Below are 26,911 nucleotides of genomic sequence, written 5' to 3'. Positions count from 1 at the left end.
CTCTCGGCCTGGCCTGGAGCTAGATCTTTCTTTCTCGATACATGGACATACCCTCTTTCTCCTTCTCCTTCTCTTTCTTCTTCTTCTTCTACCCTGTCATTGCACACTTACATATTCTTTGTTTGGTTTTACATACCTTGCGCACCTTGTAGTTACACCTAGTGATCCGCCTCCTACTCTCTGTCTCTCCATTACCATGTCTCCTATCATCTTCGAAAAACTCTGTACCTCCTTCCATCTCTCTAACGCAAGTTCGATGTCATGTGCTTGCATGTGAGAATATATGTGGCTATACCCCCTTCTTGCTCGCTCTTTTTTTTTCCCCCTTGAATCATAACGAGTCCAGCGTAACTAGAGACGTTTTTCTTCGACTACGTTGGCTCTCATCCTCTTCCTTCATCTCCATTTCAACTGCCGAGAAAAAACGGCGTACAGTCTACTGCGGCCAGATGCATGGATGGCAAGCAAATCAAAAGCACGGCGAGGTTTGCGAAATGGGGTTTTCGACTGTTGCTTGAGTTGAGTGACAAATATCAAGATACCTTGTCCCTACTCCTACATACTTAGAGCGTCTTACAAAACCCACTCGTCTTGGGTTTCTATTCCGGTTGTAATGTTTCTTGACTATGTGCTGGGCTCGCATCAGCGTCCTCTACTCTAGATGGATTGGGGAAATTTCAGCAAAGAAAGAGAGCAAAAAGAGGCAAGCACATAGAAGGTATATAGATCCATGGGAACCACTCGGCCTCCATCTTTCCAGCAGCATATCTACAGATGCAAAGCAATTCCGCGGGTAAGCTCGAAAAATACGCTGTGGTCCGGGCAACACTGCTACCTCCTTCGCGTTTGATAGGAAGCAAAGGTGTCGATAAGGCCGAGGTCAGACAAACTGGCGCCGAGAGGGAGATGATCTTGGTGAGTAGACACAGATCTGGACGTCGTTTTATTTAGTTGTTCTTTCTCCATTGCAGCTCCAACGGAGGAATATTCATCAGGATGTGTGTGGACGGTAGTTAGAGTGAGAATTAGTCCCATGTGAGTGCAAGGATGCGGTGTATCCGTCTACAATATGCAGTTAGACCATGGATTAAAATCAGGCAGACGGACATGGAGACTTACCTGAGAGGATAGCTAAGCAAATGTGGTCTCCATTTACTTCACGTTGCTTCAAAAGTCCATAAGTCATGATCGTCAATTTGTATGCCTGAAGAGACATCTCAGGTATCGCCATTCACATCAGCGGGCGTCAATTTCTGTTTCTTTGCCGAGGGGCGCTGGCTTTTAGGCGTTGTCACCGAGTCACCATTATTGCTAGGGCTCTGTGGATGCTCGGTGGCTCCATTTCCGTTCCTTTGGTTATCACCCTCATACAGCTCAGGAAATGCAATGCGCATCTGCTGGTAATGCTGATTGACGAGGTACTCCATGAGATTGGTAACGGGGAAAGCAGAGTGCAAGCGTCTCTCAGACTCCACAAGCTCGACCCTCATCTGAGTCTTCCAGTCGTGCTCGGTGGCATGTGCTTCGATGAGCTTCTTACGCTCGTCCCCGGACTTCATGGCAATTATCTTGGTGCATTCGGGCATAAGGCAGGTCCAGATATCGTCGGATTCAAGGTCGGTGTCGCCGGTGGTAGGTAGAGCGCTGTAGTCTGATGTGTCGTTATTTGCATCTGAGAGGACCGGGGTTTTGGGTGTCTGGACGGTGTCCTGGAACAGTTGCTTCATAAGGGAAGCGGCAGGTCCCGAGTCGGATAGGATGGAACGGGTCCGCGTCTTCGCAGAAGAGAATGGGTCGCGGATGAGCTCATGGCCACGGGTCTTGCTGGGCGTGTCCATCTCGTCTAAGACGTCTTCATCGTCGTCGTCGTCGGCATCGGACTCTTTCGATTCCTGATTGGCAATGGCATCTTTGTTTCGCTTGCCCTTCAACGTCTTCGAGGTGGCCTTGGGCCGGAGCACGGATTTGCGGACTCGGCCGCTATCCTCGTCACTGGAGGGTTCCACGCGCAGGGGAGTGAGAAGGGCTGGTGGCAGTGGGGTATTTGTCGAGGCAGCTTGCTTGAGCTCCCGGTGGATCACGTAGCGATACCATCGAAAACCTTCCTCGGCATCCATCAACTCCAGCACGGCGGTTGCTCGGGCAGCGATGATCTTCTGTGCGCCATCCTTGTCGGCCAAAGAATATCGACTGGCTAGGCGCTCCTGCAAGAGATCAATGTGAAGTCGGCGTTTGGCCAGCTGGCCCTCGTCTCGTAGTTCTTTGAGGAGCTGGTAGATGGCATCAGTCTGTGATTTCGCAATCGCAGCCGAATCACGTCGAGGAGTCGCAGCTTCGGGCTCATCTTGAGCCTCGTCGGCGGAGCTGGACGAGACCTCCTCCATGATCTGGTCGTAAGCCTCCTGAATAGGAATCATGTAAGCATGGATACGGTTTGGTTGGGGAAGAAAAACAAAACGTACACGACACTGGCGGCGCAGGTGGTTGAAGATGTTGGTTTTCTTCCACTCCACGTCTTCTTCGTCCCTGATCATGCAGCGAAGTAAAAAAGGACCATGTTCTTTGAAGACTTCGGCAGACTGTGCTCTGTCCTCGCACACGCCGTGGGTGTGGTAGATATACTGGGAGGGTGTTAGTGGGGGAGCCAGGCAGCAAACAAACACGCGACTAACCTGTTCGCACAACTCCCGGACAGTGGGTTTCAGCTGCCTGCGACCCTGCTGGTGTCGGTCCACCAGGAAATATAGTAGGTCAATCGACTGGACCATGCGGTTGAAGGTAGGCAGGTATCCCTTGGCCGGCGAGATGTCGTACCAGCCAGCCTTGCCAGCAACCCAGATCTCGATCGTCTTATCCTCTGTTTGCCCATACGCGTAGTGTGTCACGTCGTCGATAACAATGCGTTTGGAAAGGTAGTCGTGGTTGAGCACTGGAAGTATAGGTTTAGTCCATCAAATCATCAGATGGAAAGGGCCATCCGACATACCCAAATGCTCCTCGTCCTCCCGGACCTGCTCCAGGCAACCGATGACTTGTAGGGGGTTGTCGTCGGAGGCATCGAGAAGGTTCGCGTACAGCATCTTACCGGGCCGCAGCACCTTGACGTCGGTCAAGCTGAACTCCCACCAATCGTTCTCATCGGCGACGGAGGGATCGGTGGGAGCCAAGACGGTATCTTCGCGGGCAGTCATGGTGTGCGCTACATGGCTGCTGAGCGAGGAGGGGCATTCGAAGTGAGGGAGGGAGTGGTGGTAATGGTGTTGACGAAAGGAAGTGGTGGACGCGGTCAGTCATGGATGTGTTGGGCAAATCGGACAAATCCCGTGGTCCTGCCGGAATTCGTTCCTTTCCTCTTTTTCGCGTCAGTCAGGCATGCCACTCTATCGACTCTTCCGCACCACCATGTCGGGCGAAAAGATCTTCGAGGGCGTCTTTGGTGAGTTATTCTTCTGTAATCATTGCAATATCCATTGACATCTCCCATCCAGCCACCCACAAGCCGCAAGGCGTCACCTCCGCCGACGTCGTCCGCAAGATGCAGCACCACTTCCAGCCCTCGAAGACCTTCAAGCCATGGCTCGACTCCGAGAAAGCCCGACGAGACCGCGAGTCCAATTTCCAGCAAAAACGGCGCCGCAACAAGCGCCTCGAGATCAAGGTCGGGCATGGCGGCACACTCGACCCGCTCGCGACAGGTGTGCTCGTCATTGGCGTGGGCAAGGGGACCAAGTCGCTGGGTGATTTCCTCGGCTGCACCAAGGCCTACGAGGCGACGATTCTTTTCGGCGCGGAGACCGATACCTACGACCGGCTAGGCAAGATCACCCGCCGTGCGCCGTACGAGCACGTCACACGCGAAGCGGTGGAAAAAGCACTCGATCAATTCCGCGGGAAGATTATGCAGAAGCCGCCGATTTTCTCGGCGCTGAGGATAGATGGCAAGAAGCTCTACGAGTATGCGCGCGAGGGCAAGGTCCCAGATGTGGAGATCAAGTCACGCCCGGTGGAGGCGCTGGATATTAAGATCATGGAGTGGTATGAGCCTGGGACGCATGAGTACAAGTGGCCTGAGGAAGAGATGGTCGGTGAGGAGAGGGCAGCGGCAGAGCAGCTCATTGACAGGGTTGATGCGTTGCCCGCGACTGCAGAGGGTGAGACGGCTTCCGATCCATCGGCGACGAAGCGAAAGTCGTCGCCTCCAAATGAGGAGGCTACCGACGCCAAAAAAGTGAAAGTGTCAGAGACCGAAGCAGCGGACGCACCCAAGGCCCCGGAGCCTGCAACCGGTGAGACCACTTCTGTGCAGACCGAGCAGTCCCGGCCGCAGCCTGCAGCGGTGAAGATCTCCATGACCGTCACCTCGGGCTTCTATGTCCGCTCCTTGGCTCACGACCTGGGCAAAGCGGTGGGCAGCTGTGCCCTGATGAGCGAGCTTGTGCGGACGCGCCAGGGCGACTACGAGCTCACACCCGAGAAGACGCTGGAATACAAGGATCTGGAGGCCGGCGAGGAGGTCTGGGGTCCAAAAGTGCAGGGGTTCCTGGAGAATTGGAACCGGAACCGGTTGGACAAGTTGGAGGCCGAGAAATAAGCTGACCTATCTACGGATGTGTACGATATCGATTACAATATACATATGACCTCGGAATATTCACTCATTCCTATTCTTGCCCAATTTCTAGATGTGGGAATCGTATATCCACGAAGAGGAGAGGAAAGGGCAGGCAGGCAGCAAGGCTGCCACAGGAAGGGTTCATAGGAAGTCTAGCTTATAAGCTCAGTTACGTGGCGGACGAAGGGGCCTATCGTGACTATGTAGTGAAAGGTATAACAAGCCTTCTACATAATATAGTCTGCGTGCCCTGAAACAACGAGAACGAGAACAAGAAACCATTTTGAGTAACCCAGACAGACCCCAGACAATAATTACAGATGCACAGTGAAAATGCAGGTTCCAGCAAAAGACATCAAACAAAGAGATCAAGAACGGCCCTTCGCCGCCGCTCTCCGGGCCTTACCCGGCCGCTTCGATGCACCGGCCTTCATCTTCTTCTGAGAGTACCCGCGCAGATCACCACTGGACTGCGCATCACCGCTCTTAGCATGGCGCTTCTTGCCTCCGAACCCGAACTTCGAGTCCTTCTTGTGGCGCTTGAAATTGGGCGCGCCGTCGCCGCCGGTGCGGCCGCGCTTGCGGCTCTCGGCCTCCTTGGCATCGTCGATGGCGACGTCGAAGAGATCACCAGTGTCATCGGTGGGAGCAGAGGAGTCGGCCTTGCGCTCTATAGAAGAATTGGTTAGCAATATTCGCCAGACAGATGTGTCAAAAAAGACGTACTCTTCTTCAAGGAATTGATCTTCTCCAAGGTATCCCGCTTCTCCTTCGCACGTTGCTGCAACTTGGCAACCTGGACCTGCTTTCCAAACTTCTTCAGGTCGCGCTGGCGCCGGGCCTCGGCGGCCGCCTTCTTCCCAGCCGCCTCATCGTAGAGCTTCTTCTTGATCTTGCCCATGTGCTCGTCGTTCTTGACCATCTCGGCGAAGTAGTCACCCGGCCGGGTGAAGGGAATGCCCTCCTTCTTGAGCAGGCCGCGGGCACTGACCACGGCTGCCTGGCAGACCTTGTAGAATGCCAGTTCACGGCTGAGGTCGTCATTGGGGTCGGGGACTTCAATGGGCTCTTGCGAGACGAGAGAGTTGTGCTCGGAGAACGGGGTCTGGGACGAGATGAAGGAGATGCGCTTGAGGGAGGAGGTGATGGCGGCGGAGTTGTTGATGGTCAGGCGTTGGTGGGGGACGACATCCTCGCGCTCGTCTTCTTCCAGGTCGGACAGTGGAATATCTTCCTCCTCTTCCTCTTCCTCTTCGTCTTCTTCGTCTTCCTCGACCTCATCGTCGTCTGGGATCGCTTCCTCCTCTTCCTCATCCACCTCCTCAACCTCGTCGTCGTCCTCTTCACCAGCTGCAGCCTTCTTCGCCAACTTCTTCTTCTCTGCAGCCTTCACCATCTTCTTCTGCTTCTCAGCTTCATAGTCACGGCCCTTGTGGGCGTCAAGTGCCTGGATAAGCTTGCTTCGCTTGACCATTGTGACAGTCTGGAGCCGAAAAGAAATCGTAATCGGGGAGAAGTGCAAGCAAGCAGAGAACCAGCATTCAGACAGCACGGGATTTTTTTGCCTGGCGCCAGTCCCAATATGGTCTAGCGTGGTCGATAAGAACCCACTAACCGTTTTGGGCTGGCGCGTGCTTAGTCACCTTCTCTTATCAAGGCGTGTCTTTGGCGCCGACCGCTTGACTTGACACTGTGTGAATCAACACAATGGCTGAGGAATCCAAGGAAGCCAACTCTCCCTCCGAGAAATACGAGACCCCCACCGAGGGCGAGTCTCTCCTGTCGAATCCTGTGCGTGCTCTCTTACCAACCCTATGAACCAACCTTTCCACGTCTGACCTGATTGTCTATCCCAGAACTCCGATGCACAGGGCCAACTGGCCGCCGCAGTCGACGACCTCCTTGACCAGCTCCAGTCTAAATTCGACAATGTCTCCAAGGAAATGTTTGGAAAGCGTACGTCTCTCTCCCGGCCTCACTGCAAGACAAAACGCACCCCGCTGACGACGCTCAATCCAGTGGACGATATGACCCGCCGCCTCGACGAGCTGGAGGCCTCCTTGACCGCGAACGCCCATGACTCGGCCTCAGCCACCCCGACGAAATGAATTTCTCTTCTGCAAATCTGTCGTGCCGGTTTACACACTTTCGTCCGGCGTATGTGTCGGGCTCAGCGCTTATTTATCGAATACTGCTATAATAAAGATACCCCAACAGTCCAAATAATTCATACAGTCAGATCTTAACCCACAAGTAACGGTCCCAATTACTGGTTTACTTCATACGGATGAGCATTGTACAGAATAGCCTGCGATTTTTCATTTGGTTCATTTCGTACAGATTCAAGATTGAGCCAGTATTTCCAATCCGCCCAATACATAACACAAGGAGACCGGCATCTCCTTATACACAAACAGAGCTGGAGAAACATAAGATAACCCGGACGAAAAGAGCAACTTTACAGCTCATCACCGTGGGGGCTAGTCTCTTGGTCCTGACCGGCAAAGCGGCGCAGGATATTGCTGCGGGAGACCAGGTCGTCGAGCTTCTCGGGCGCGGAGCCACCCTTGGACAGGATCTTCTGCAGACGCTCCAGCTCCTTGGACGCATAGTCCTCATTCTTGGCCAGTTTATCCGCAACCTTCAGATAGTACGCCGCATACTGGTCCTTCAGGTCCTTGGCAGCGCTCTTCAGCTCGGACGCAAGCTTCTCGAACTGGTGCGTAGGCACGTACTCCTCAATCAGCTTGTCCAGGTTCACGACAGTGCCAGCCTTGTTGTCCAGGCCGCCGCCGACGGCGCGGTGCGTGCCGGCCTTGCTGTTCAGGAACTCGACAAAGGCCTCCTCCTTGCGCGCGCCCGAGTACGCCTCGGGCTCGGTCGAGCCCGCGGGGAAGAACTTGATGGTCGGGTAGCCCGTCACGCCCTGCTCCTTGGTCACGGCCTTGGAGTTCTCGGCTTCGGCGTCGACCTTGGCGATCACGACGGAGGGTTCGAGGGCGAAGTCGGTGGCGAGGGTCTCCCAGATTGGGGCGAGAGTCTTGCAGTCTATTGATGGTGGCAATTCAGTCAGTTACAAGCAGCAGCAACAGCATCGGTAGGGGAGGCGAATGGTACTCACGTCCACACCACGGGGCAGTAAAGGCCACCAGGACATTCTTGTCGGAGCCAACTGTCGTCTTGAAAGAAGCATCATCCAGCATCTCCACGCTGCTGGGCTCCTTCTTCGCACTGCGCGGCTTAAGGCCAGTCTTCTCCGTAATCCACGCGGAAAGACTCTCCAGATCACGTTTACCACTGTAGTCCACGGGTTTGTCACTCTTGCCATCGAACCACTTCAGGGTTGGGAATCCCTGGACGCCAAAGCGCTTGCCCAGATCACGGTGATCATCGGCGTCGACCTTGGCGATGGTGACCTTGTCCTCGGCGAAGGCGAAGGCGGCACCCAGCTCCTCGTACACGGGGGCCAGGGTCTTGCAGTGGCCGCACCAGGGGGCGAAAAATTCAACCAGGGCGGGCTTGCCGGATTGCAGGACGATTTTGTCGAAGTTGTCGGGGAGGAGGTCTTTGACGGCGGAGCCGGCGCTGGCGAAGCCGCCCAGGAGGGTGAGAGTGCTCACGAGCAGGGTGCTCAGACGAGCCATGGTGGATGTATTCTGTGGGGGTTGATCCTTAAATTCCAATAATAAGAATCGATGAAGATTGGAATAGTGTTAAGGTCACGATCAGAGAGAAAGAAAGTCCGGGAGTAGGAGCTGATGATTACAAACTACGGGAAGAGGCCACTTGGTGCCTCGGGTGGATCATGGATCATCCTCCGTGGCTAAATCCTCCCGCTACATGTACTATTGCCACCTTCTACAACGCATTGTTTCCACAAGGATCATCCTGGATTTCTTACTAAATAGTAATACATCGTGTGGGAAAAAAAAAACTCCCCGCATCCAATTCCCTTGCAGTCCGGCACATTTGGTTATAAGCCCGAAATCCCTCCGATGATGTGTCAATGGCTCTCACCGGCGCTCCGACAGCCACTTGTTCGCGTTACTCCAGAGCTTGGCATCCTTGAACTCCTCGCCTGCATTCTGGGTGCCTTGGTAGACCTAGAGTAGATATTAGCCGACGGGCCCTGGATGTTTCTTCGGAGCAGACTTACCGCATCCCACAGCTTAAACGCCCGGTCCAAGTTGCCGGTGAAGCTTTCGCTATGCTGGAACCATTCCTTGCCCTTTGCCTTGACCTCCGCCCGAGCATCAGGCGAGGTAGGGTCCGCTTGGAGAGGGAGGTCATCCAGATAGGTGCGAACAGCGATTCCAAGACCGCAGTCATTATCATCGATAAAAGGAAGTCTGGAAGATGAAGGTCAGAACAGGTCTCCAGGAGAGAGTGCCAGGGCACATACTTCATGCTCATCTCGGTCCAGTCATTCCGATCCCGGTCGGCCTCTCCGCTCAAGAACAGGCCAGCCATAACCACCTCAATCAGGTTCCTCAACGTAGAGCGCACCTCGGCGATCAGCGAGCGGTAGAAGAGGAGCTGGCGGCTCAGAGGGCCGGAGTATCCAATGCTCTTGTGTTGGAGCTTCGCGATACACGCCACTCGCGAAACAAGCATGTTGAACGTCTTATCCTCCTCTATAGCAGCGTCAGTTGATGTTCCCACAACATATCAGCAAGTACCTACCTGATCCTCGCATCGGGCCACCAGACACATGTGAGAACCAGTGCTTGGTGTTCAAGAGTTCCAGCCGAAGCATCTCAATGGCCAGGAACACTGCTTCCTCAAGACTGTCGGTAGAGTCCATTGTCGATAGCGCTTGCCCCAGGCACTTGCCCCACACAGTAAGTTCGTGTTTCTCATTAACATATCCGCGCAGTTGTAGGAATCGCCACATCACATTCGACAAGATATCCTGTTGTGACGACAGAATGGGGGTGTCCTTCGCAGCGAACGATTTGGACACAAAGTCCGACTCCTTCAAGCTCTCAATGGCAAACTTGAAGGACCCGCGAGCTGCTTGCAGCTTCTTGACGCTCTCTGGGAACTGGTCTCCATGGACCTTCCAGGGCTGGATGGTCTCCTTGACCGACGGGATGCCCTTGAGATTGATAGATCTCTCTGAATTTTCTTCAAACCACGGGCGCACATGGATCACTTTAGTCTGGTAGAATCGGTGAAGCGAGTTTGCCAACAAGCAAATAGACTGCGTGCGGACCGGGGTGAGTTTGTCTCCCACAAGTTGACGGTAAATCTCGGTATCTTCTGCGCCAAGGGGTAGCTGGATGCGCACTTCGCCCGATGTCAAAAAGTTCGGAACGTCGGCACCCATAACACCCTTGGAGAGGTAGAAATATAGCTCCTCGGGGAGACGCTGGCCGATGAGCTCATGCATGTCAGACGAGGTGTTCTCTGCGTCCATGGGGCCGACTCGGCCATCCACATCCATGTACACATGGTGCTTCACGACCATGTACGCCCGCTTGTAGCGGTCCGTGTACTGGAGTTCCTGCATGCGACGGTCTTCTTCGAATTGGCCGCAAAGCGTCAGGGCGTTTCGCCCAGCCGCGTTGAACATGGGTAGAGCATCCCGAACATTGGGGCCTTTTCCAGTGAAGGCGGGGTTCTCGAACACTGGGAAAGAGCGCAAGAAAGGAGAACCTAGCAGCAACATGAAGTCGAGGAATTGTTCATTCGACAGTCGTCCGAGTTCTTCCTGGCAGGTCTGCTTCGTAACCCAGAAGAACTGTGCGGGCTCGGTCTCAATTTTGGTGACCAGCTTGTCAAGGTCGAACAGAAGGATCTCTGACGGTCCGTAGACTGCATCCACCACAGGATTGGGGCCGCGAGTGAGGTAGGAGAGCTGTGCAGAGGGCTTAAGTTAGGTATTGCCGTTGTTTCTTCTGGAGCATACACACCTGAGCCGCCGCACTGTAGGGCGCCACGAGGAAGGGAACGCCGTTCTGGTGCAGGATCCGTTGCAGGAATTTGTAGAGGGTTTCCGGGGGCGGGGTGCCTGCGGGTTCATTCCGGTCAGCCAGGGTTGGGGAGCTTGGGGAGCTTGGGGAGCTTTGGGGGACCCAGGAGTACGGGACAAAAACCGGGGGGTCTATGGCCATGATGGGTGTGGAAGGGCTGATGGTGGTAGACGGGCTATAGGTGATCATACCAGCGTTGCTGAAGGCATCCACCACTTGGTCTGCCTGCTGTTGGTCGTAGAGTTCCCAGGCTTGTTCGAATGGGCGCGTCGAAGTGGGTTGGGCGGCCGGGCGCTGATCCTTTTTGCCGAATTCGAGGCCATTGAAGACAAAGACGCTGCCGATACCGAGGTTTTTGAAGGTCTGGAGCTCTTTCTCGATGTTGCTCCTCAGGGCAAAGGGGAATCCACCGAGCGCGCTCAGCAGTGCTTCCCGGGTGGACTGGTTGACGAGGTGCTGGGAGATGTAGTGCGACGCATCGATACCGACAACGGCGCCTTTCAGGGCGGAAAGAGGGAGGGACTGGGTACGACCCACGGCCCACTCATCGAAGGGACGGACTATGGGAAGAAGGACACGGTCAGAGGGGTCAAGTGTCTTGGGTCTGAGGCCAGGGTCTCTCGTACTCGGCATGGTGAAGTGTCACGGGCTGGAAAGCACGGCCAGTGCCGGGCATGGAAGCCCAAAAAGGAGGGAGCTGATGGTAGAGAATTGATAGTCGGGGAGCTGGATATTAGGTGGCTGTGGTTGTGGTTGTGTTGTTGGGGGAAGGAAGAGACGGAGGAAGGGTGTGAAGGAGCTGGAATTGGAGGAGGGTTGTCGCGGTCGAGGTGAGGAAGGAGGGCGGGAGCCTTTGGTGCTTTTGCTTTTGGGCACGACTTCCCCAGCAACATTATTAGTGACAAACTAACGATCCCTGTTCTGCACCAATAATCAATCAACCTCCGCGACTCGATTTGTTCTAGTGCGCTGAAAGCACGGCGGCACTATGACAGGATACGGACGGACTGACTAGGTGGGATGCCAACCAGGCAAAAATATACTGCACTTTTATATATACAGCGTAGTATCTTGCCTATGTTGAATCTGACATATTTCCATCACCGTATCCTACGTTCACAATATCAATTATAATGATGTGGTGTGCTTGGGTATCGCGTACTTTCGGAAGCGCAAGTGGAGGCTGCCGACGGTACGGAAAGTCGGACTTATATATTGTAGTCTCCCCCGGCATATCCCACTCTGCCTATCCACATTCTCTAACCACCCCCCCCTCCCCAAAATGACGGACACCGCATCTCCAATCGAACTGCCGGTCATCGACATCTCCAACCCCCACGATCCGTCCGTGGGGAAGCAGATGTTGGATGCCGCGGCCAAGTACGGCTTCCTGTATGTGAACAGCAAGGGCACCGATTTCACGGCGGAAGATGTGGACCACGCATTTGGACTGGTAGGACATGTCCTAAAATCAAGTTGCATAAGATTTTTTTTCTGACTGGATGGGGTGGATAGTCCAAGAAGTTCTTTGCATCGCCTGCGCTGGAGAAGGAGACCTGCCGGATTACGCCGAATGTTCGTGATGGCTCGATTAACAGATGGATCAGTTGACTAACTTGCCCGCCAGAACCGCGGTTGGTCGGGTATGCATACGGAGACGCTGGATCCGGAGCATCAGCGGGTATGTAGCCAGTTGACCATATCGATCTGGATATATGGCTGACAAGCAATAATGCTACCAGACCGGCGACTTCAAAGAGTAAGTCGTATGCCCACTGATAATCATCGAACCGAACTCACCACTGCGGGACAGAGCCATGAACTTCGGCGAATTCAAAGACGGCAAAGCCCAACAACCTCTGCCCCCGAGCCTGGTGCCGCACGAAGCAGAAATCAATGGCTTCGCCGCGCTCTGCAACAAGACCTGTAACCGGATCCTGAACCTGCTGGCTCTGGGCCTGGAGGTTCGTTGAAACCCTTTCATATCAGCTCACACATTCCACTAACAATCCCCCCAATCCAGATGCAAGAAGACTTCTTCACATCGCGCCACGACCCCAGCGGTGGCTCAACCGGCAGCATCCTGCGCTACCTGTACTACCCATCAATCTTCTCCGCGGCAACGGCAGCGTACAAGCACGACAAAGACGTGCGAGCCGGTGCACACTCCGACTATGGCAGCATCACGCTGCTCTTTCAGCGACCCGGCCAGCCGGGACTGGAGATCCTGACTCCCGAAAGCACCTGGGCGCCTGTCCCTATCGTTCCGGGCGACCAGGCCGATGCGTACCCGTTTCCCCCGATTCTTGTGAATATCGGGGACCTGCTCAGCTATTGGACGGACGGGTTGCTCAAGTCCACTGTTCACCGGGTGGTGTTTCCGCTGGCCGAGCAGCGAAGTCCGAATCCGCAGGATCGATATACGCTTGTGTATTTCTGCCATCCGATTGATACGACAGAGCTCGTTCCTGTTCCGAGTGAGGTGGTCAAGGCTCATCGGGGGCAGACGGGGGGAATTAGTGCGCGGGATGATGGGAAGGTTGGGTTCGGTGGTGGTGCGGGTAACTTGGAGCCAGGGAAGAGACCGTTGACGGCGCAGGAGCATCTCGAGTCGCGGCTGGCCGCAACATATGGTTTCAAGAAGGAGTAGTACCTAGTATATGTGTTTACGGGGACGATACCCAATGGAAAATATGTACAGTTCTACTCGTGCTATGGAGAGAAGCTGGAGGAACGAGTACTTCGATGATAAAGATAAGATTCGTATGAACCCAATGAAAGATATATGTGTGGAACGCCGGTGTCATTTGACCCAGTGCAGTTCCGTAGGAGAGAGCCTCCAGAGATCAACCAGCCGGCATAGATGGATGGCAAAACGAAAGTGTAAAGCGACTGCGAAGCAGCCGATGTGGGTCATGCTCTCCATCTACTGACATAGGAAACTCGTGATAGCACAATTAAAGGAGAAATGGATGGGAAAGATGATTCAGAAAACAACAAAGGAACAACGAAATGAGACAAGATGACAAGATGTACAATCATGACGACTGGTAATTCAAAATATAAGCAGTGAAGAATGGGAGCGGTGCAAGAGACGGGCCCGGCTTTGTAGTAGGAACCCGGTTTGAGGTATTGATAAAAGGGATAAAAACCAGACGACATGTAAAGAGGTATCTTCGGGAGTCGAATTGAAACGCCGCCAGATTTTCAAAATGCCATGCGTGAGTATAGGAGTGAGTCCTTGCAATAGAAGATGGGTAAGACGTGTGACGGGATATGACGCTATGCGAGCCGGTATGCATGATGGAAATCAGAAATGAAACTCCTGTCGAGAGGATAGTCGTCGGGTCGTATCAAGGGGTCGTGTGGCACCAGTGGCGGTGGTAAACCCACGCAGCCTTCTGGCATTCTTTGCTGCAGTATTTGGTGCGCCGGCAGCGGCGACACTTGGCAAATTGGCGCTGAAACTCCTCCCACTTGCCGCACTTCCAGAAAGCGCATTGGCGGATCCCGCCGCGCGACTCGTCCTTGCGACAAAGGTTTCGCATGACCACACACGCCCAGTACTGCATGTCCTTCGAGTGATGCCGGACAGTGAACTTCTCAACCAGTGGGAAGATGTTGACATCGTCCGGTAGCAGGTACTCATTCTCCTCCTCAGGCACCTCGATAGGTGTAGAAGGATCCGCATTTTCATCCAGAAGGTGAAGCTCACGATCAATCTGGAGCCTGGGAACGAGATGAGAGTACTGGAAGTATGACCGAAGGTTGCAGTACTTGGAGACGTATGCCAAGAGTTGCAAAGACATCAAGACGTCCTCATCGCGAGGCATGGTAGTCAAGACGTTCTGAGCCGCGGGGGCGTTGCGATCACGGAGGTACAAAGCATAGGGACTGGGAGCGAGAGTGGGAGAATTAGGGTTGTTGGGGGCTTGCGTGGGAGAGAGACCCAATCCACCATTGGGTTGGGCCGTGCCATTGTTATTAATGATGCTGCCATCGACGGTAGAGCGATGGGTAATGTTGAAAGTTTCCGCCTCCTGACCCTCTTCGGATGGGTCGGTCACCGTGAGGTCGTGATTGGTGGACACTCCATCCAGCATGGTTGTCTGGTGTTCATGAACCTCCTCAATGTCCATGCGATCCGGAAGGTTGACAAGAGGTTCGGTCGTCTGCCCCAGCACACTGTCCTCTCCCATTGCCGAATCCTCGCCATTGGCATCGTCCGACTCGCCCGACGCCGACAGCTGCTGCTGTAGTGCAGGGCGTTGCCTGGCAGCGGTAGCTTGTGGGATGCTCCTTGACTGGGGCTGAAGAGGGCCACTTGGGGTAGTTGGAGAGTCGGGTTGAGAGATGATCCCAGTTTGCAAGCCAGGAAGCATGCTGGGGAGTCGTTCGGTGTCACGCACAGGCCGCAGCCCAAATCCATCGGCAGTATCCATAGAAGGCACCGCGGTAGCCAGAGGCTGCATTGCCCGAAGGCGATGCCCGGGACGCGGATAGCGTCCTTCGTGAGATCGATGGTTGATGGCTTCGTCACCAAAGGTACTTTGTTCAGGCGGAGATGTCATCGGCATCCGGGGAGGAGAAGTGACGTCCATCGCATCGGAGTCGGTAGGTTGAGTATCTTGATAGAGAGGCTGGGGGATTTCGATGCTCGGAGGGGCCTGTCGACGAGAGTGGCGGGATTCGTGGGAACTCGACTCCGAGTTTGCGGGTGGGCCCGAAGCATCTCGGGCGACCGTACTGTGCTTGGCATGTCGGGAGGAAGAAGAGGACGGATGTTTCGAGGGCTCGGCATCGGACTGTGACCGGACCTTTTCCACCACTTTGAGGTAATTGCGGAGGATGGTGGCGATGACGGGGACCATGTCGGCTTCCACGACTCTGGTCCTTACGCCTTCGGAGCCACGCACGCCGATATTGACCACACATTGGAATGCAAGACTCCATTTCCACATTTCCATCAAGTCCTTACTCCGGCCCTCCTTGAGGATGCACACCAGTCGTTCAATGCCGCCATCGACGGTGAGGATTTCCCGAATCCGGGCCGACGAGGTGGTGAGGTATGCAAGATGGTTCAGGGAGTTGATGAGCGGTAGAGTCGATGTGCAATCCAGGGCCCGACGGTCGTATAGCGTGGTAGTGATATGGACCGAGGCCTTGTTCACATTAGGAATACTGAAGTTGACCTCCCTCATGATGAACAACAAAAATGGAGAGAAATTGGCGAGAAAAGTAAAACAAATAAAATCATAAAATCAAACAGCACATCCAGAAGCAAAATGTTCAAGGAAGTAAGATCGGGATCTTGGATGGAATTCTTCAGTCGCCCCTAACCAGACGGGATGACTCCCACGGGGATGTGATCAGAGAGAAGACCCTCGCGACCGCAGAGAAATTATTCCCAAGACATGAGGACACCCCTGCGTGATTGTAGAAAAGACCCTCGGGATTCCTGACGATGGTCTCCGATGGGGAAGGAGGTTTCCAAGCGGAAGGGCTTGGTTTCGTCAGAGCCTGGGTGGCGGACGGGGATCACGAAAGAAGGATCGCTCGAGGGGGGGGGATGAGAGAAATGGGAGGAGGAAAGATTGACGATGAAGGCAACTCTTCTCGAGGGAAAATATTCTTCAAGATCAAGATGGGCTACCTGGGGAGTGAAGTAGGTGGAAGACAGGGAGGGAGGGAAGGGAAGAAGGAAGAGGTTTCAATGGCGAAAGCGGAGAGGAGGCGGCAGAGTCAGGTGCCTCCTTAATATTACTGTAACCCCCGAGCGAGGGACCGCTTTGTTACTCTCGACCTCGCCTGGGATAACCAATACGAACGTTGCCCACTAACCAACTGCTGAAGAGTATTTAATCTACATGATTAAGATCAATCAAACAGCGACCATCAGTCCGCTGCTCTTGCCTGTCGATGCCGACCCGTTAGGACGCCCGGATATGGCTTTGCCACCGCTGAGCCACTGGCAAACCCACATCCCTCCAACATGCCAGATGGCGTAGGAGGCCTCCCAACCCCGACCGTTCTGTCGTGAAATGTGGTGATGTGATGGATGATGATTATCCTGACCAGCCCCCATGATTATTATTTCGGCACGAGGAGACGGGCGGAGATGTAGATCCAAAGCTGTGACCAGAACACTCGAACCCACCAATGACTCCAAGGCTTGGACCGATTATTGAAAAGCTTCGGTTTTTGATTTAAGCACCCCCGGGAGTCTGCGAATAAGGCAGGCTGGGCGCCTAGGGATCGACGGCCACAAGCCTGGCCCAGACAACTCCCGCGGTGGGACAATAATAACCACAATACAGACCCAAAGGCCCCTGACCGAATTGGACGACTCTCCGAGTGGATCCCTATCGACCGTGATTCTTCTTTCGCGAGTATCCATCTATAGCAGTCCTGATTGCTGTTTATTTTCATCCTACACATTTATTGGCGGAGGGTGCAAGAATAGACAAGCCCCGATCCATCACATACAGGGTTCATACAGATCACAGGCGCTTGACGCACAGACGCAAGGCTATGATTAGAACAGAACTCCGTGCGAACTGATGAGGTGCCTCATCCCTTGTGTTTCATCACTATTAATATACCTGGCAAAAGACAGGAAAAGCGTCTTTCTCTTTGTGGACTACTACTACCTACTTAATGCATTGCGCTATAGAAAGCCTTCATCCTTTGTCGGTGGATTCCCGGCTTATCTGTATCCTTAAGCCTAGCTGTCAACAAAGTTCCACTCCGGGTCCTGCTAGACCGTTATTTTCTGCTCTGTACGAAGTATTGTACGTACGGACTCTTCAGTAAAGCACTGCTATGTACACTAACTTCAAGATCCACAAGTGTAAGCATATCATCAAGGCGCAACTCTGTCTTCCTTAAAGTAGTGCTGACTGCTTGATTTACAACCTTAACCATGATGTTCGTATATGAGACAGGTCCGGGCCCTCGAATGCTATGCTTTCAAGATCCCCGACTCGATCTCATACTTAACTTTCGAGTGTAATAGCTGAGGTAAGGCACGATGCAGGTGAGATCTACGTCCCCGATAGAAAAGACGTAGATGAAACCAATATGACCACGAGGCCTCAGGTTGCACATACAGAGAAATCAATAAGGATGATCCAGCTGAACGTGGGTTAGGCGGCCATCTGCATAGTTTGGTAGGGATCTTGAAACAGGCACACCGAGGCAGTTTGCGTGCCCCTTTGAATGATGTGCTGGATTCAGCTATATCATCGTCATCTTTCTGATGATAGCTGAGCGTAAGACGTCGAGATGAAGACCGTAACACCCATGCCAAGCTGACTCCTCGCGTTTCAACATGGTCATCCAAGTCAGCTAGCCATAGTAGATTGAGTTCTCCATCTTGACACCGGCCTCTGATGTAGATCAGGCAAGGCCTTCAGCTTTGCAGGACGGCAATATTGCCGTGCAGAGACACTGGCGTGAAAACCGTTGAAAAACAAACAATAATGATCGGCCGGCGTACTGTAACGAAGTCCAGCAAATCCGTGGGAGTGGAAAAGGGGCGGGGCGGCTTAGCAATAATCGGTCGTAGTGGTGGAGCCAGAGTGTTATTATTTACCGACTGTTCTATCATCAGTTAGTAATTCTCGTCCAATTTATCCCACGCAGCGCCGAGTCGCAGTTCTGACCGCGGCCGTCGTTATTTCAAGCAAGACAAGCGCACGTAGTGAGGTGACCGGCTCGGCTCTGCCCAGCGAATCTCCCTGTAGAATGAATGCAACAGTTTGGGACAATAATTACTCCGTCAGTCGGAGAGACTGTGCCGCCGACCCTCCTTGTTCAAAAGAGCAGGTGGTCAACGGTGCTGTCGAGGCGGGCTTGGACCTACGAATCGGGTCGTACGGCAGGTCTGTACTGTCGTCCAGGCCGAGATACGAAGGGTGGTGATGAATGTCATAATAACGGGAAGCTCTCTTCAAAAATCCACATTTGAATTGGCAGGATCGCGGCCGAGCTCTGAGCTGGCACGGACTCTGGGAAATGGGGACACTAACTAACGAAGAACCGGGACGTGCGACGCGCCCCAGTCCAATCCAATCTCCCGGACCTTGCGGAAAAATACTGATGATGATGATGATGATGTAAAGGAGCAGACTGTCACCGGGGCCAACTGCGAGGCCTGCCGTAGCAGGGATGATTCTTCCGTAAACTAGCCACCTGCGGAGTGCTTGACCTGTCGGCGTGGGCTTGAATCCTCCGTCTTGATAGGGGCGTCCGAGTCCTCAGTGGCGGATGCGTGAGTGGAGAGAAGTAGTATAGACCCAGCGTGCATCAATAATCATATCGATGCCCGGGTGCCCTGAGCGAGGAATACAAGTCCAAAAAAGTAGGCATCGGCGATTAAGGGCCCAGGTATGGCCTGTCAATCTTGCTCAGGTACCCGGGGATGAAAATCCATGAGAAGCCCCTGTCCCAGTGCGTGTCACTGTATTTCTGCCCCCTCTTCACGACGCCCCAGTTGCCCGGGCTCCACTGGCGAGCGTGAATCGGCCCATTGATCCCGGCGGACTAGACGAAGGGCCCTTTTTCTACGCTGGCTTCTCATTCTCTGAAGAGTTCGAGTCTTAGTCGCGACGGGAGTTGTGAGTTAATAGCCACTGGAGTCCCAGATGGGTTGGTGTCCCTTAGGTCAATTAGGGTCTGGCTTCCCCCCGTGATTACCACTAAGCTGTAATACGCTGACCAACTGGTCCATCCACCCCCTGTTCTCCCCCCCCTTCCCTTTCTCTCTCGCTGCTCTCTTCACTTTCTCTTTTGTCCCCCCTTGCTAGCCCCCAATTCCCCCGTATCGTACTGCTATGACCGGAGCGGCTTGATACACCAAACTTACCTTCCTGCACTACGACTCGGTCGCTTCCGTTCTCCCTGGCTCTTCGCTCCACATCCCATATTCAGCCCCCTCTCTCACTCTTCATCCTCTCTCGACCTTTCCATCCTCCTCTCCTGACCTGTCAACACCACAACCCACTTACCCTCCCTCCACCCCCCTCAATTCCTCCCTCTCTCCCTCCACATCAACGTCCCCCTCCCTTCCGGAGTTCGTTGATTTCGTGCTTCCACCTCCACTACCCCCTTCTCGACAGTTGACAACTTCCCCTGGGGCTTTGGCACGATGGCAGCCGATATGAGCGGAGAGCAGATGCAGGCGAAAATCACCGCCGCCAGGCGCGAAGCGGAAGGCCTGAAGGACAAGATCAAGCGCCGGAAGGATGAGCTGGCCGACACCTCGCGTATGACTTCTCCTTTCTCTCCGCCGTCTCGATCGACGTCCCGAGCTGTCTGCTAACAATGAAATCCCAATGCAGTCCGTCAGGTCGCACAGAACCAAACCGATGCTCTACCACGAATTGGCATGAAGCCCCGACGAACACTCAAAGGTCATCTGGCGAAGATCTATGCCATGCACTGGTCCACCGACCGGCGCCATCTTGTGTCGGCCTCGCAGGACGGGAAGCTCATCATTTGGGATGCCTACACCACCAACAAAGTTCACGCGATTCCCCTGCGCTCCTCCTGGGTGATGACCTGCGCCTACGCCCCGAGCGGGAATTACGTTGCGTGCGGTGGTCTGGACAACATCTGCTCGATCTACAACCTGTCGTCACGTGAAGGGCCGACCCGGGTCGCGCGCGAGCTTTCCGGACACTCGGGCTACCTGTCATGCTGCCGTTTCATCAACGACCGCCGGATCATCACCTCGTCGGGCGACATGACCTGTATGCTGTGGGATATCGAGTCTGGATCCAAGGTGACTGAGTTCGCCGACCACCTGGGTGATGTCATGTCCATTAGCATCAACCCGACCAACCAAAACATCTTCGTTTCGGGTGCTTGCGACGCTTTTGCCAAGCTTTGGGATATCCGTACTGGCAAGGCCGTGCAGACATTTGCCGGCCACGAATCCGACATCAACGCCATCCAGTTCTTCCCCGATGGCAATGCTTTCGGTACCGGATCTGACGACACCTCGTGCCGTCTGTTCGATATCCGTGCCGACCGCGAGCTCAACATCTACCAGGTAATTTTGATTATGATCGCAATTGAAGGGAACCAAGAGCTAATTGTGTGTCCTACAGAGCGACCAAGTTCTGTGTGGTATTACTTCGGTCGCCTTCTCCGTGTCGGGCCGGCTGCTCTTTGCGGGCTACGACGATTTCGAGTGCAAGGTTCGTCAGGTCTGGGGTTCTTACCGTGTGGATTTGTGCTAATACAGATGATCAAATAGGTGTGGGATGTGCTGCGCGGCGACAAGGTGGGCTCACTGAGCGGCCACGAGAACCGTGTCAGCTGTCTGGGTGTCAGCAACGATGGCATCAGCTTGTGCACTGGGTCTTGGGACTCCCTTGTAAGTGACCGGAACATCTCACCCTGGCCTCTGTCATCCGCTGACTCTTTCTCTTTTCTGTCATCTAGCTCAAGGTCTGGGCCTGGTAAAAATAAAAAAAACCAAAAAACGCGAGATACCCCCGTGTCGATCATTTGCAATACTCACTCTTCTTCGACCCTTTTTTTTCCTTTCTTCTTTTCCGATGGTTCGAATCCCCGCCACTGTACGATATTAATCAGTTACCGGGGGGACCCGTTGTTCCCGCGATAATTAGCTACTCTCGGCGCAGACCTCGATCCATGCGATACGGCAGGTGTTGGTAGCGGTTGATTGAGCGAGTCGTCCCGGAGAGAGGGCGAACGAACGCGACGATACATCATATGTGAATTGGGCATGACGGGGCGCGCTGCCGGTTCTTGGGGTGATGGTTGTACAGTGGACGTGAACTGGCAGCAGTCCATCTAATGCTTCCGCGGCGACGGCTCTTGGGTGCTTGAGCCCATTTTTTCTTTGTCCCGGATGATTTCTTTTTCTGTCCCTCCCTTTCCTTTCTTCCTATCCCCCCTTCAGTTCCCCCCCCCCTTTTTGATTATTGATCTCGGCATGTATTTCTCTGGTGCAAAGGGAGGACCGGATTCCCGTTGTGCCTTGGCCTGCTGCTTCATTTCTCTTTGCCTCGACCGAAAGAGTGTATCTATGTGCGTGTGTCTTGCGTTTTGAGATTTCTTTCCTTTTCTTTTACTCTACCTGGTGTCGGACTTGGATTTACTTTTCCACAATTTCCATTTGTGCTTGATCTACCAAACTAAAAACATCCATATCCACAATGTTAGCGATTCCCCACGGTGTGCTCTGGGTGGAGTAGATATACTTGGGCTACTCGTCGTGTAGCCTGTTCCCTAAATAGTAACGGGGCCGTTGGACAGACCAGCCAACGCAACCAACCAACTGCCCCCGGAATCACATACTCTTTCCTGCCTGACGACCGTGGACTCGAGACCGTCTGATCTGCGTAATCCTCAGCCGACATGAAACTCGGCGCCCAGACCGATGAAACAAGGCCGGTGCCCAGGCCCGACCGACGTCTTGCGCTTGGATGCACTCACTCAGGTAGTCAAAGAACAACCACAATAATAATAACGGCCCCCGTTAGGGAGCAAGCGAAATGAATCCATGAGGGTGGAAGCTTCTTCGCGGCTTCTTCGGTGGAGCCTCCAGGAAGGCGTGGTGATCGGCGGGCCTGAAACACGAACGAAAAAGGGGGAACGGGTTCAACGCCCAGTTTCAAGGCGATCTTCTTCCCAACACAGCCCTTCACCAAGCCCCCACGACTCGAACGAACCAACTAATCCCAGCTCCGGAGGCCACGCGAGCTCAGCCCCTGCCGCCTGCGCTAACTAACACGAATCCCAGCCTTTCAATCTCTTTTTTCCCCCAGATCTTCCGCCTGCCGGCATATATTACTTCGCTCCGACCCCCGCCCGCTCTCGCGTGCTTCTCCTTTCACCATGTCCGCTGCCCAAGACGAGTTCAATCAGCTAGTCGCCAATAACCGAGCCGCATCCAAATCACACCCCGAGGACGCCCACGCCTCTTCCTCTGAGCCGGATTACTCGGACGACGAGCCCACCACCTCCTCGCGACGCCGGCTGCAGCGCAGCAGAGCTGCAGACTCCGACTCTGACGCCGACGAACACCCCGCCGACAACATGGTCTCCTCACGCACGGCCAACTACCACGTCCCCACCACCGTCTTCGATGCCAACACGGGGCCCAAGGGCGTCATCGCCGACGCCCAGGCCTTCGAGAAGGCCCGCAAGAAGTCTTTCCGCCGCACCCTGCTCTCCGTCGCCGGCCTCGACAGCAACGGGTCCATCCTCGGCAGCAGCTCCCACAAGTCCACCCGTGACGAGTCCTCCGGCCGCCGCACCCCGGCCGACGGCTCGTCCGGCAGTGAGGACGACGAGGAGCGCTTCATGCGGAAGTGGCGCGCCTCCCGCATGCAGGAGCTGCAGAACCGCTCCATCCGCCGCTCGAGCCCACGCGGCCGCGTCTTCGGCAATGTGGAGACCGTCGATGCTGTCGGGTACCTCGATGCCATTGAGAAGGTCACTAGCGATACGGTTGTCGTGGTCATGATATTCGATCCAAGGGCATGTACCTCTCTTCTTTGTTTCTTTCCGATTCAACAACGCTAACCGATCATCCGTATAGAATGATGAGAGTAATATCGTTGAAGAGTGTCTCTCCAACATCGCCCGCCGCCAGCCTCTCGTTCGCTTCGTCAAGCTGCACCACGAGATCGCTGAAATGGACCACATTCAGGCGCCTGCCATCCTGGCCTACCGCGGCGGCGACGTCTTTACTACCATTGTGGATATCCTGCGCAACATCCCCAGAGGTCGCAGCCCGAGTGCTGATAGTCTGGAGGACTTGCTGAAGCTGTACGTCCCTTGTCCCTCTTTGATAAGTGCTTATACTGACTTGACTGTTCCTAGCAACCGGGTGCTCTGAATCCCATCTTGATATCCCACCCTTCCTTCGAGGGTGTCCCACCTTGCATGTTGATCAGTTCATTCGCACTGCAACATCGGCGTTTTTGGCTTTCTTTCCTTTTATCAGGTTTCTCCTTCTTACTCTCCTCTCCCCCCTTCTCTCTCTCTCCATCTCATCGGAGCATCTTTTTCCTGGGTTGTCAACATGAATGAACCAGCGGGACAAAAACAAGTGTCCTTTCTCTCTCCTACTGGAAAACGGCGTTGGAATCTACCTAATCGATAGAATCGCGTGGCCTTTTTCGGAGGCTCGGCTGGTCTGATCTGCTTTCTGTTACCTTGTTTTGCATTGCCCTTGTTCTTTCCCCCGCAATGTTTCTATCCATAATCCTTGCTTGTCTGCTCTGCTCTGCCTTGCTCCTCAAGTTCCTATGGTCTATTCGTTGTCTTGTCTGTGTTTATGCGTTCTCCTCTCCCTGGCTGGGCTGGACTCCGGTACTGGAGAGTTGTTGCATGTCGTCGGTCTTCGTCCTTTCATTTGGCTCCAGCCTTCATGTTGATGCTCGTGTTGATATTTTTTGTGATATCCCAGGTTGTACTTACTTAATACGCGTATTGTTGAGTGACTGTTGTCTTTCCTTCTCCATCTCGTAGATGCCCGCGTAGATTAGTTATAGGTGGGCAATAGTATAATAACTCGTTAGCTGCTTGATTGGCTCCCCCTAAATATATATCTCTACGCGTCCATACACATACTTGGTCTCCTATCTAACCAGTCCCGTTTCATTAAATTCAGTCTCATGCCTACCTTCGCAATCCACATACTAGTAAGAGAGAAGAAAGAAGGGGGTTGATTTTGTAGCAGGGAACGAGATAAGTACAGATTTTCGGAGTTGGTATCAGGGTTCGTAGATGGGGTTGGTTGTAATGTGATAGTCTCGTAGAAAAAGAGAGGACATGCAGAGGCCGAACATGCCATACAAAGACAAGAGGAAAGGAGAGATATAGACTCAACTCTTTCTTTTCCTCTGTCTTCTCACATATCTCCCCCTCCTCTCCTCCTCCTATGTAGCACTAACCTGATCCTTTTGAGGCAAATGCCCAGCAGAGACACAAAAGATTCGGAAAACAGAATGAAAAAGAGCAGGCCATCCAATTCAATCCACTCCTCTCCGATCTTTTCATTTCATTTCCCTCCTATCCACAAACTCCCCAGAAGATAAAAAAAAATGGCAAACGGCATGCAGTCCCGAGAAAAGGCCAGACGAGCGAACAGAAACAGAAGGGGGCAAAATAAACAGCCACGGGATAGAAGAATCTGAGGAAAAACAAAGAAAGCGTCCCTGAAGATCTAGATTGCACCCCGTTCTGCCGTGAAGTCCCACAGCATCTTGATCAGGCTGTCAGGGAGGGTATACAGATCGACATGGAACTCGCCGACTATGTTCCTCAAAGCATTAGTGATGGGTATGATAGGTACCAGACAGAAAGTTGAACTTACGCTCGACATCGTTCTTGGTATACGAGTCCGCAGCCTTGTTGTCGTGCACCATCTGCACAACCTGCAGCAGGTCATCCTCGTTGAGTTTTTGGAGACCATCAGCTAGTTTGTCCATGTCAACCTAGCAGAAACAAATCAGTATATAAGCACCGGTGGAACCAAAAAAGGAAAGAGCCAGGCATACGTTCTTCTCGGTCCGCTTCTTCTTCTTTGTACTCTCATCACCACCCGCAGCCCGCTTCTTCAACCCGTTTTCATCGCCGGGGACGGGGCCAGATTCGCGGAGAGCAGCCAGGAGGGCCGGCTTGGGGTTCTTGAACACCTACAGTCCCGCGCATGTCAGCGATAGCAAGAAATTTGGGAAGAATGTTGCCTCCACTTACGATAACGTGCTTGCTCTCGTACCGTTCGGTGGAGAAGTTCAAGTCATGCGAGATAGGGTGTGTCTTGTCCGCGGTCAGGTCGATGGTCATGTCAAACTCACCCCATCCTTCTTCCTGGATGCGAAACGGGGGGCTCTTGACCACTGGATTCAATGCTGTCAGCCCCGGGCTTTTACAGACGGTAGCCGAAACTAAGACGTACCCTGCGTAGCGCGATCCCCGAAACTCGGGTGCAAGCGGTATGTCACCCTTTCGAAGATAGTGGCGGGCACTTGTTCACCTCGCTCATTGAGGAGCCAGACCTCGATAGACCACGATCGCTGGGGAAAGCCTTCCACCTCCGACGGCTTGTCTCTGTATCAGACCAAACAGAATCAGCCTCAAATTCTCATGTTTTTTGGTCTTGTGTGCTGTTGATTGTTCTCCAAGTGTGGAGAATGGGAAGCCATGTGTGCGCGCGTGGTCACACCGTCATTGCGCGCATTCTGGTCTTCCCCGTGATCTGTCCGACTCAAAAGACAAGAGAGAGGACCCCATCTCCGTGTTGGACTGAATGCATGCCGGATCACCAGCGGTGGAAGGAAGAATTGAAGGAAGGGAGCGAACGAGGGAGGGAAAAAAGGTGTCGAGCACATACATGATATGCTGCTCCGTAACCAAGCGGACTGTTCTCTTGACCTGCATCGGACAAACGACATTATTAGCTTCGGATTTATCTCATCGGAGGACGTTGGTGTAGGGACGGGTAAAGCGACGGTCAGGCCAAAGCTCGTGGCCCTGCGCGGGCGTGACACGCGCGGTTGTATGAAGACTGCTGCTTCTATCGCTTTGCCGCGAGAGTAGAAAATGAAGATGAGGAACAAGGCAACTCACGTCAGGCATCTTGAAAGATTGGTAGGGCTTTGGAGCCGACGGTCCCGCTCAGCTAGGCAAGCTTGCTTCAGCCTCAGGTGGAGTAGCGCGTATGGCAGTGAGGCGGTCCGAGATGGTGGGACAGAACGCGCAGGATGAGCGAATTGCAGAGGAAAAGTAAAGGGAATGTTGGTGGCTGGGGGGTATATAGAGGGGAGGGGAGAGAGGGAAGAGTTAGTCGGGTATAAGAGAAGGGAGCAGAGGCAGGGCGGGGAGGAATTCCCGCAAACGAAGTTGACTTGACCACCACCGAGAGAGTATTGACTTATTTCTTCGTCCGACAGAGTAATTGACCTCGGGGATATCTGTGGTCGTTACTTATTTTTTTACTACTAATAACAAGGAGAAGACCGGAATGCGTGCAGGGTGTATATTCGATGGGAAAATGTCTATCTACTGCCGACTTGCAAGTCCACCGACATTCGGGGAACTGTCCTCCATTTCGTAAATCGCGTGGCTCACGATGGCTGTACGAGCAGCATCTTCGTCACTGCTGCCTCGCGTGCCGCGTCGTCGGGCATGGGGATTGGATGGGGGATAGCGAAGGGGGTTTGGGGATAAAGGGGGAGGCGATTGGAAATCGACATGAGGTGTTAAAAGGGGGTGGGAGCAAGATCCTGGACGATCCACGCAGCAAAGGGCCGGCGACAAGGTCGTAATGATCGTGACT

At 53.8% G+C, this 26,911-nt stretch overlaps 11 protein-coding genes across 11 annotated transcripts; 5 read left to right on the top strand and 6 right to left on the bottom strand.

The window, feature by feature from the left end:
• Nucleotides 1-1,217: 1,217 nt before the first annotated feature.
• On the bottom strand, nt 1,218-3,191 carry N7510_004102 (uncharacterized protein; the record flags this gene model as incomplete). The annotated part of the gene is made up of 3 exons (XM_056976028.1): nt 1,218-2,621; nt 2,673-2,929; nt 2,987-3,191. 3 exons carry the CDS (start codon nt 3,189-3,191, stop codon nt 1,218-1,220), a joined length of 1,866 nt encoding a protein of 621 aa, XP_056835984.1.
• A 181-nt stretch (nt 3,192-3,372) lies between these two features.
• N7510_004101 (pseudouridine synthase PUS4) lies at nt 3,373-4,591 on the top strand (the record flags this gene model as incomplete). The annotated part of the gene is made up of 2 exons (XM_056976027.1): nt 3,373-3,436; nt 3,489-4,591. 2 exons carry the CDS (start codon nt 3,373-3,375, stop codon nt 4,589-4,591), a joined length of 1,167 nt encoding a protein of 388 aa, XP_056835983.1.
• Nucleotides 4,592-4,980: 389 nt separating this feature from the next.
• Nucleotides 4,981-6,086, bottom strand: N7510_004100 (EBP2 family rRNA-processing protein; the record flags this gene model as incomplete). The annotated part of the gene is made up of 2 exons (XM_056976026.1): nt 4,981-5,282; nt 5,339-6,086. 2 exons carry the CDS (start codon nt 6,084-6,086, stop codon nt 4,981-4,983), a joined length of 1,050 nt encoding a protein of 349 aa, XP_056835982.1.
• Nucleotides 6,087-6,319: 233 nt separating this feature from the next.
• N7510_004099 (uncharacterized protein) lies at nt 6,320-6,720 on the top strand (the record flags this gene model as incomplete). Its single annotated transcript, XM_056976025.1, has 2 exons — nt 6,320-6,403; nt 6,469-6,720. The coding sequence occupies 2 exons, from the start codon at nt 6,320-6,322 to the stop codon at nt 6,718-6,720; spliced, it is 336 nt and encodes a 111-aa protein (XP_056835981.1).
• Nucleotides 6,721-7,070: 350 nt separating this feature from the next.
• N7510_004098 (protein disulfide isomerase family protein) lies at nt 7,071-8,256 on the bottom strand (the record flags this gene model as incomplete). The annotated part of the gene is made up of 2 exons (XM_056976024.1): nt 7,071-7,660; nt 7,734-8,256. 2 exons carry the CDS (start codon nt 8,254-8,256, stop codon nt 7,071-7,073), a joined length of 1,113 nt encoding a protein of 370 aa, XP_056835980.1.
• Nucleotides 8,257-8,625: 369 nt separating this feature from the next.
• Nucleotides 8,626-11,220, bottom strand: N7510_004097 (MKT1 family protein; the record flags this gene model as incomplete). The annotated part of the gene is made up of 5 exons (XM_056976023.1): nt 8,626-8,715; nt 8,769-8,961; nt 9,015-9,246; nt 9,296-10,472; nt 10,528-11,220. 5 exons carry the CDS (start codon nt 11,218-11,220, stop codon nt 8,626-8,628), a joined length of 2,385 nt encoding a protein of 794 aa, XP_056835979.1.
• Nucleotides 11,221-11,869: 649 nt separating this feature from the next.
• N7510_004096 (uncharacterized protein) lies at nt 11,870-13,237 on the top strand (the record flags this gene model as incomplete). Its single annotated transcript, XM_056976022.1, has 6 exons — nt 11,870-12,040; nt 12,103-12,162; nt 12,215-12,268; nt 12,330-12,346; nt 12,401-12,551; nt 12,611-13,237. 6 exons carry the CDS (start codon nt 11,870-11,872, stop codon nt 13,235-13,237), a joined length of 1,080 nt encoding a protein of 359 aa, XP_056835978.1.
• Nucleotides 13,238-13,940: 703 nt separating this feature from the next.
• samB (MYND-type zinc finger protein MUB1) lies at nt 13,941-15,788 on the bottom strand (the record flags this gene model as incomplete). Its single annotated transcript, XM_056976021.1, has 1 exon — nt 13,941-15,788. One exon carries the CDS (start codon nt 15,786-15,788, stop codon nt 13,941-13,943), a length of 1,848 nt encoding a protein of 615 aa, XP_056835977.1.
• Nucleotides 15,789-19,735: 3,947 nt separating this feature from the next.
• N7510_004094 (WD40 repeat domain-containing protein) lies at nt 19,736-21,057 on the top strand (the record flags this gene model as incomplete). The annotated part of the gene is made up of 5 exons (XM_056976020.1): nt 19,736-19,853; nt 19,929-20,641; nt 20,700-20,789; nt 20,849-20,968; nt 21,037-21,057. The coding sequence occupies 5 exons, from the start codon at nt 19,736-19,738 to the stop codon at nt 21,055-21,057; spliced, it is 1,062 nt and encodes a 353-aa protein (XP_056835976.1).
• Nucleotides 21,058-22,458: 1,401 nt separating this feature from the next.
• N7510_004093 (phosducin family protein) lies at nt 22,459-23,464 on the top strand (the record flags this gene model as incomplete). Its single annotated transcript, XM_056976019.1, has 3 exons — nt 22,459-23,103; nt 23,165-23,394; nt 23,449-23,464. The coding sequence occupies 3 exons, from the start codon at nt 22,459-22,461 to the stop codon at nt 23,462-23,464; spliced, it is 891 nt and encodes a 296-aa protein (XP_056835975.1).
• A 1,332-nt stretch (nt 23,465-24,796) lies between these two features.
• Nucleotides 24,797-26,211, bottom strand: N7510_004092 (putative transcription initiation factor subunit (TAF30); the record flags this gene model as incomplete). Its single annotated transcript, XM_056976018.1, has 7 exons — nt 24,797-24,885; nt 24,947-25,067; nt 25,131-25,268; nt 25,330-25,472; nt 25,532-25,683; nt 25,967-26,007; nt 26,203-26,211. The coding sequence occupies 7 exons, from the start codon at nt 26,209-26,211 to the stop codon at nt 24,797-24,799; spliced, it is 693 nt and encodes a 230-aa protein (XP_056835974.1).
• Nucleotides 26,212-26,911: the final 700 nt, after the last annotated feature.

The sequence above is a fragment of the Penicillium lagena genome (assembly GCF_028827675.1).
Source record: "Penicillium lagena strain IBT 129212 chromosome Unknown utg000002l_segment0_segment0, whole genome shotgun sequence".
Lineage (NCBI taxonomy): Eukaryota > Fungi > Ascomycota > Eurotiomycetes > Eurotiales > Aspergillaceae > Penicillium > Penicillium lagena.
This window is presented reverse-complemented; position numbering and strand designations above follow the sequence as displayed.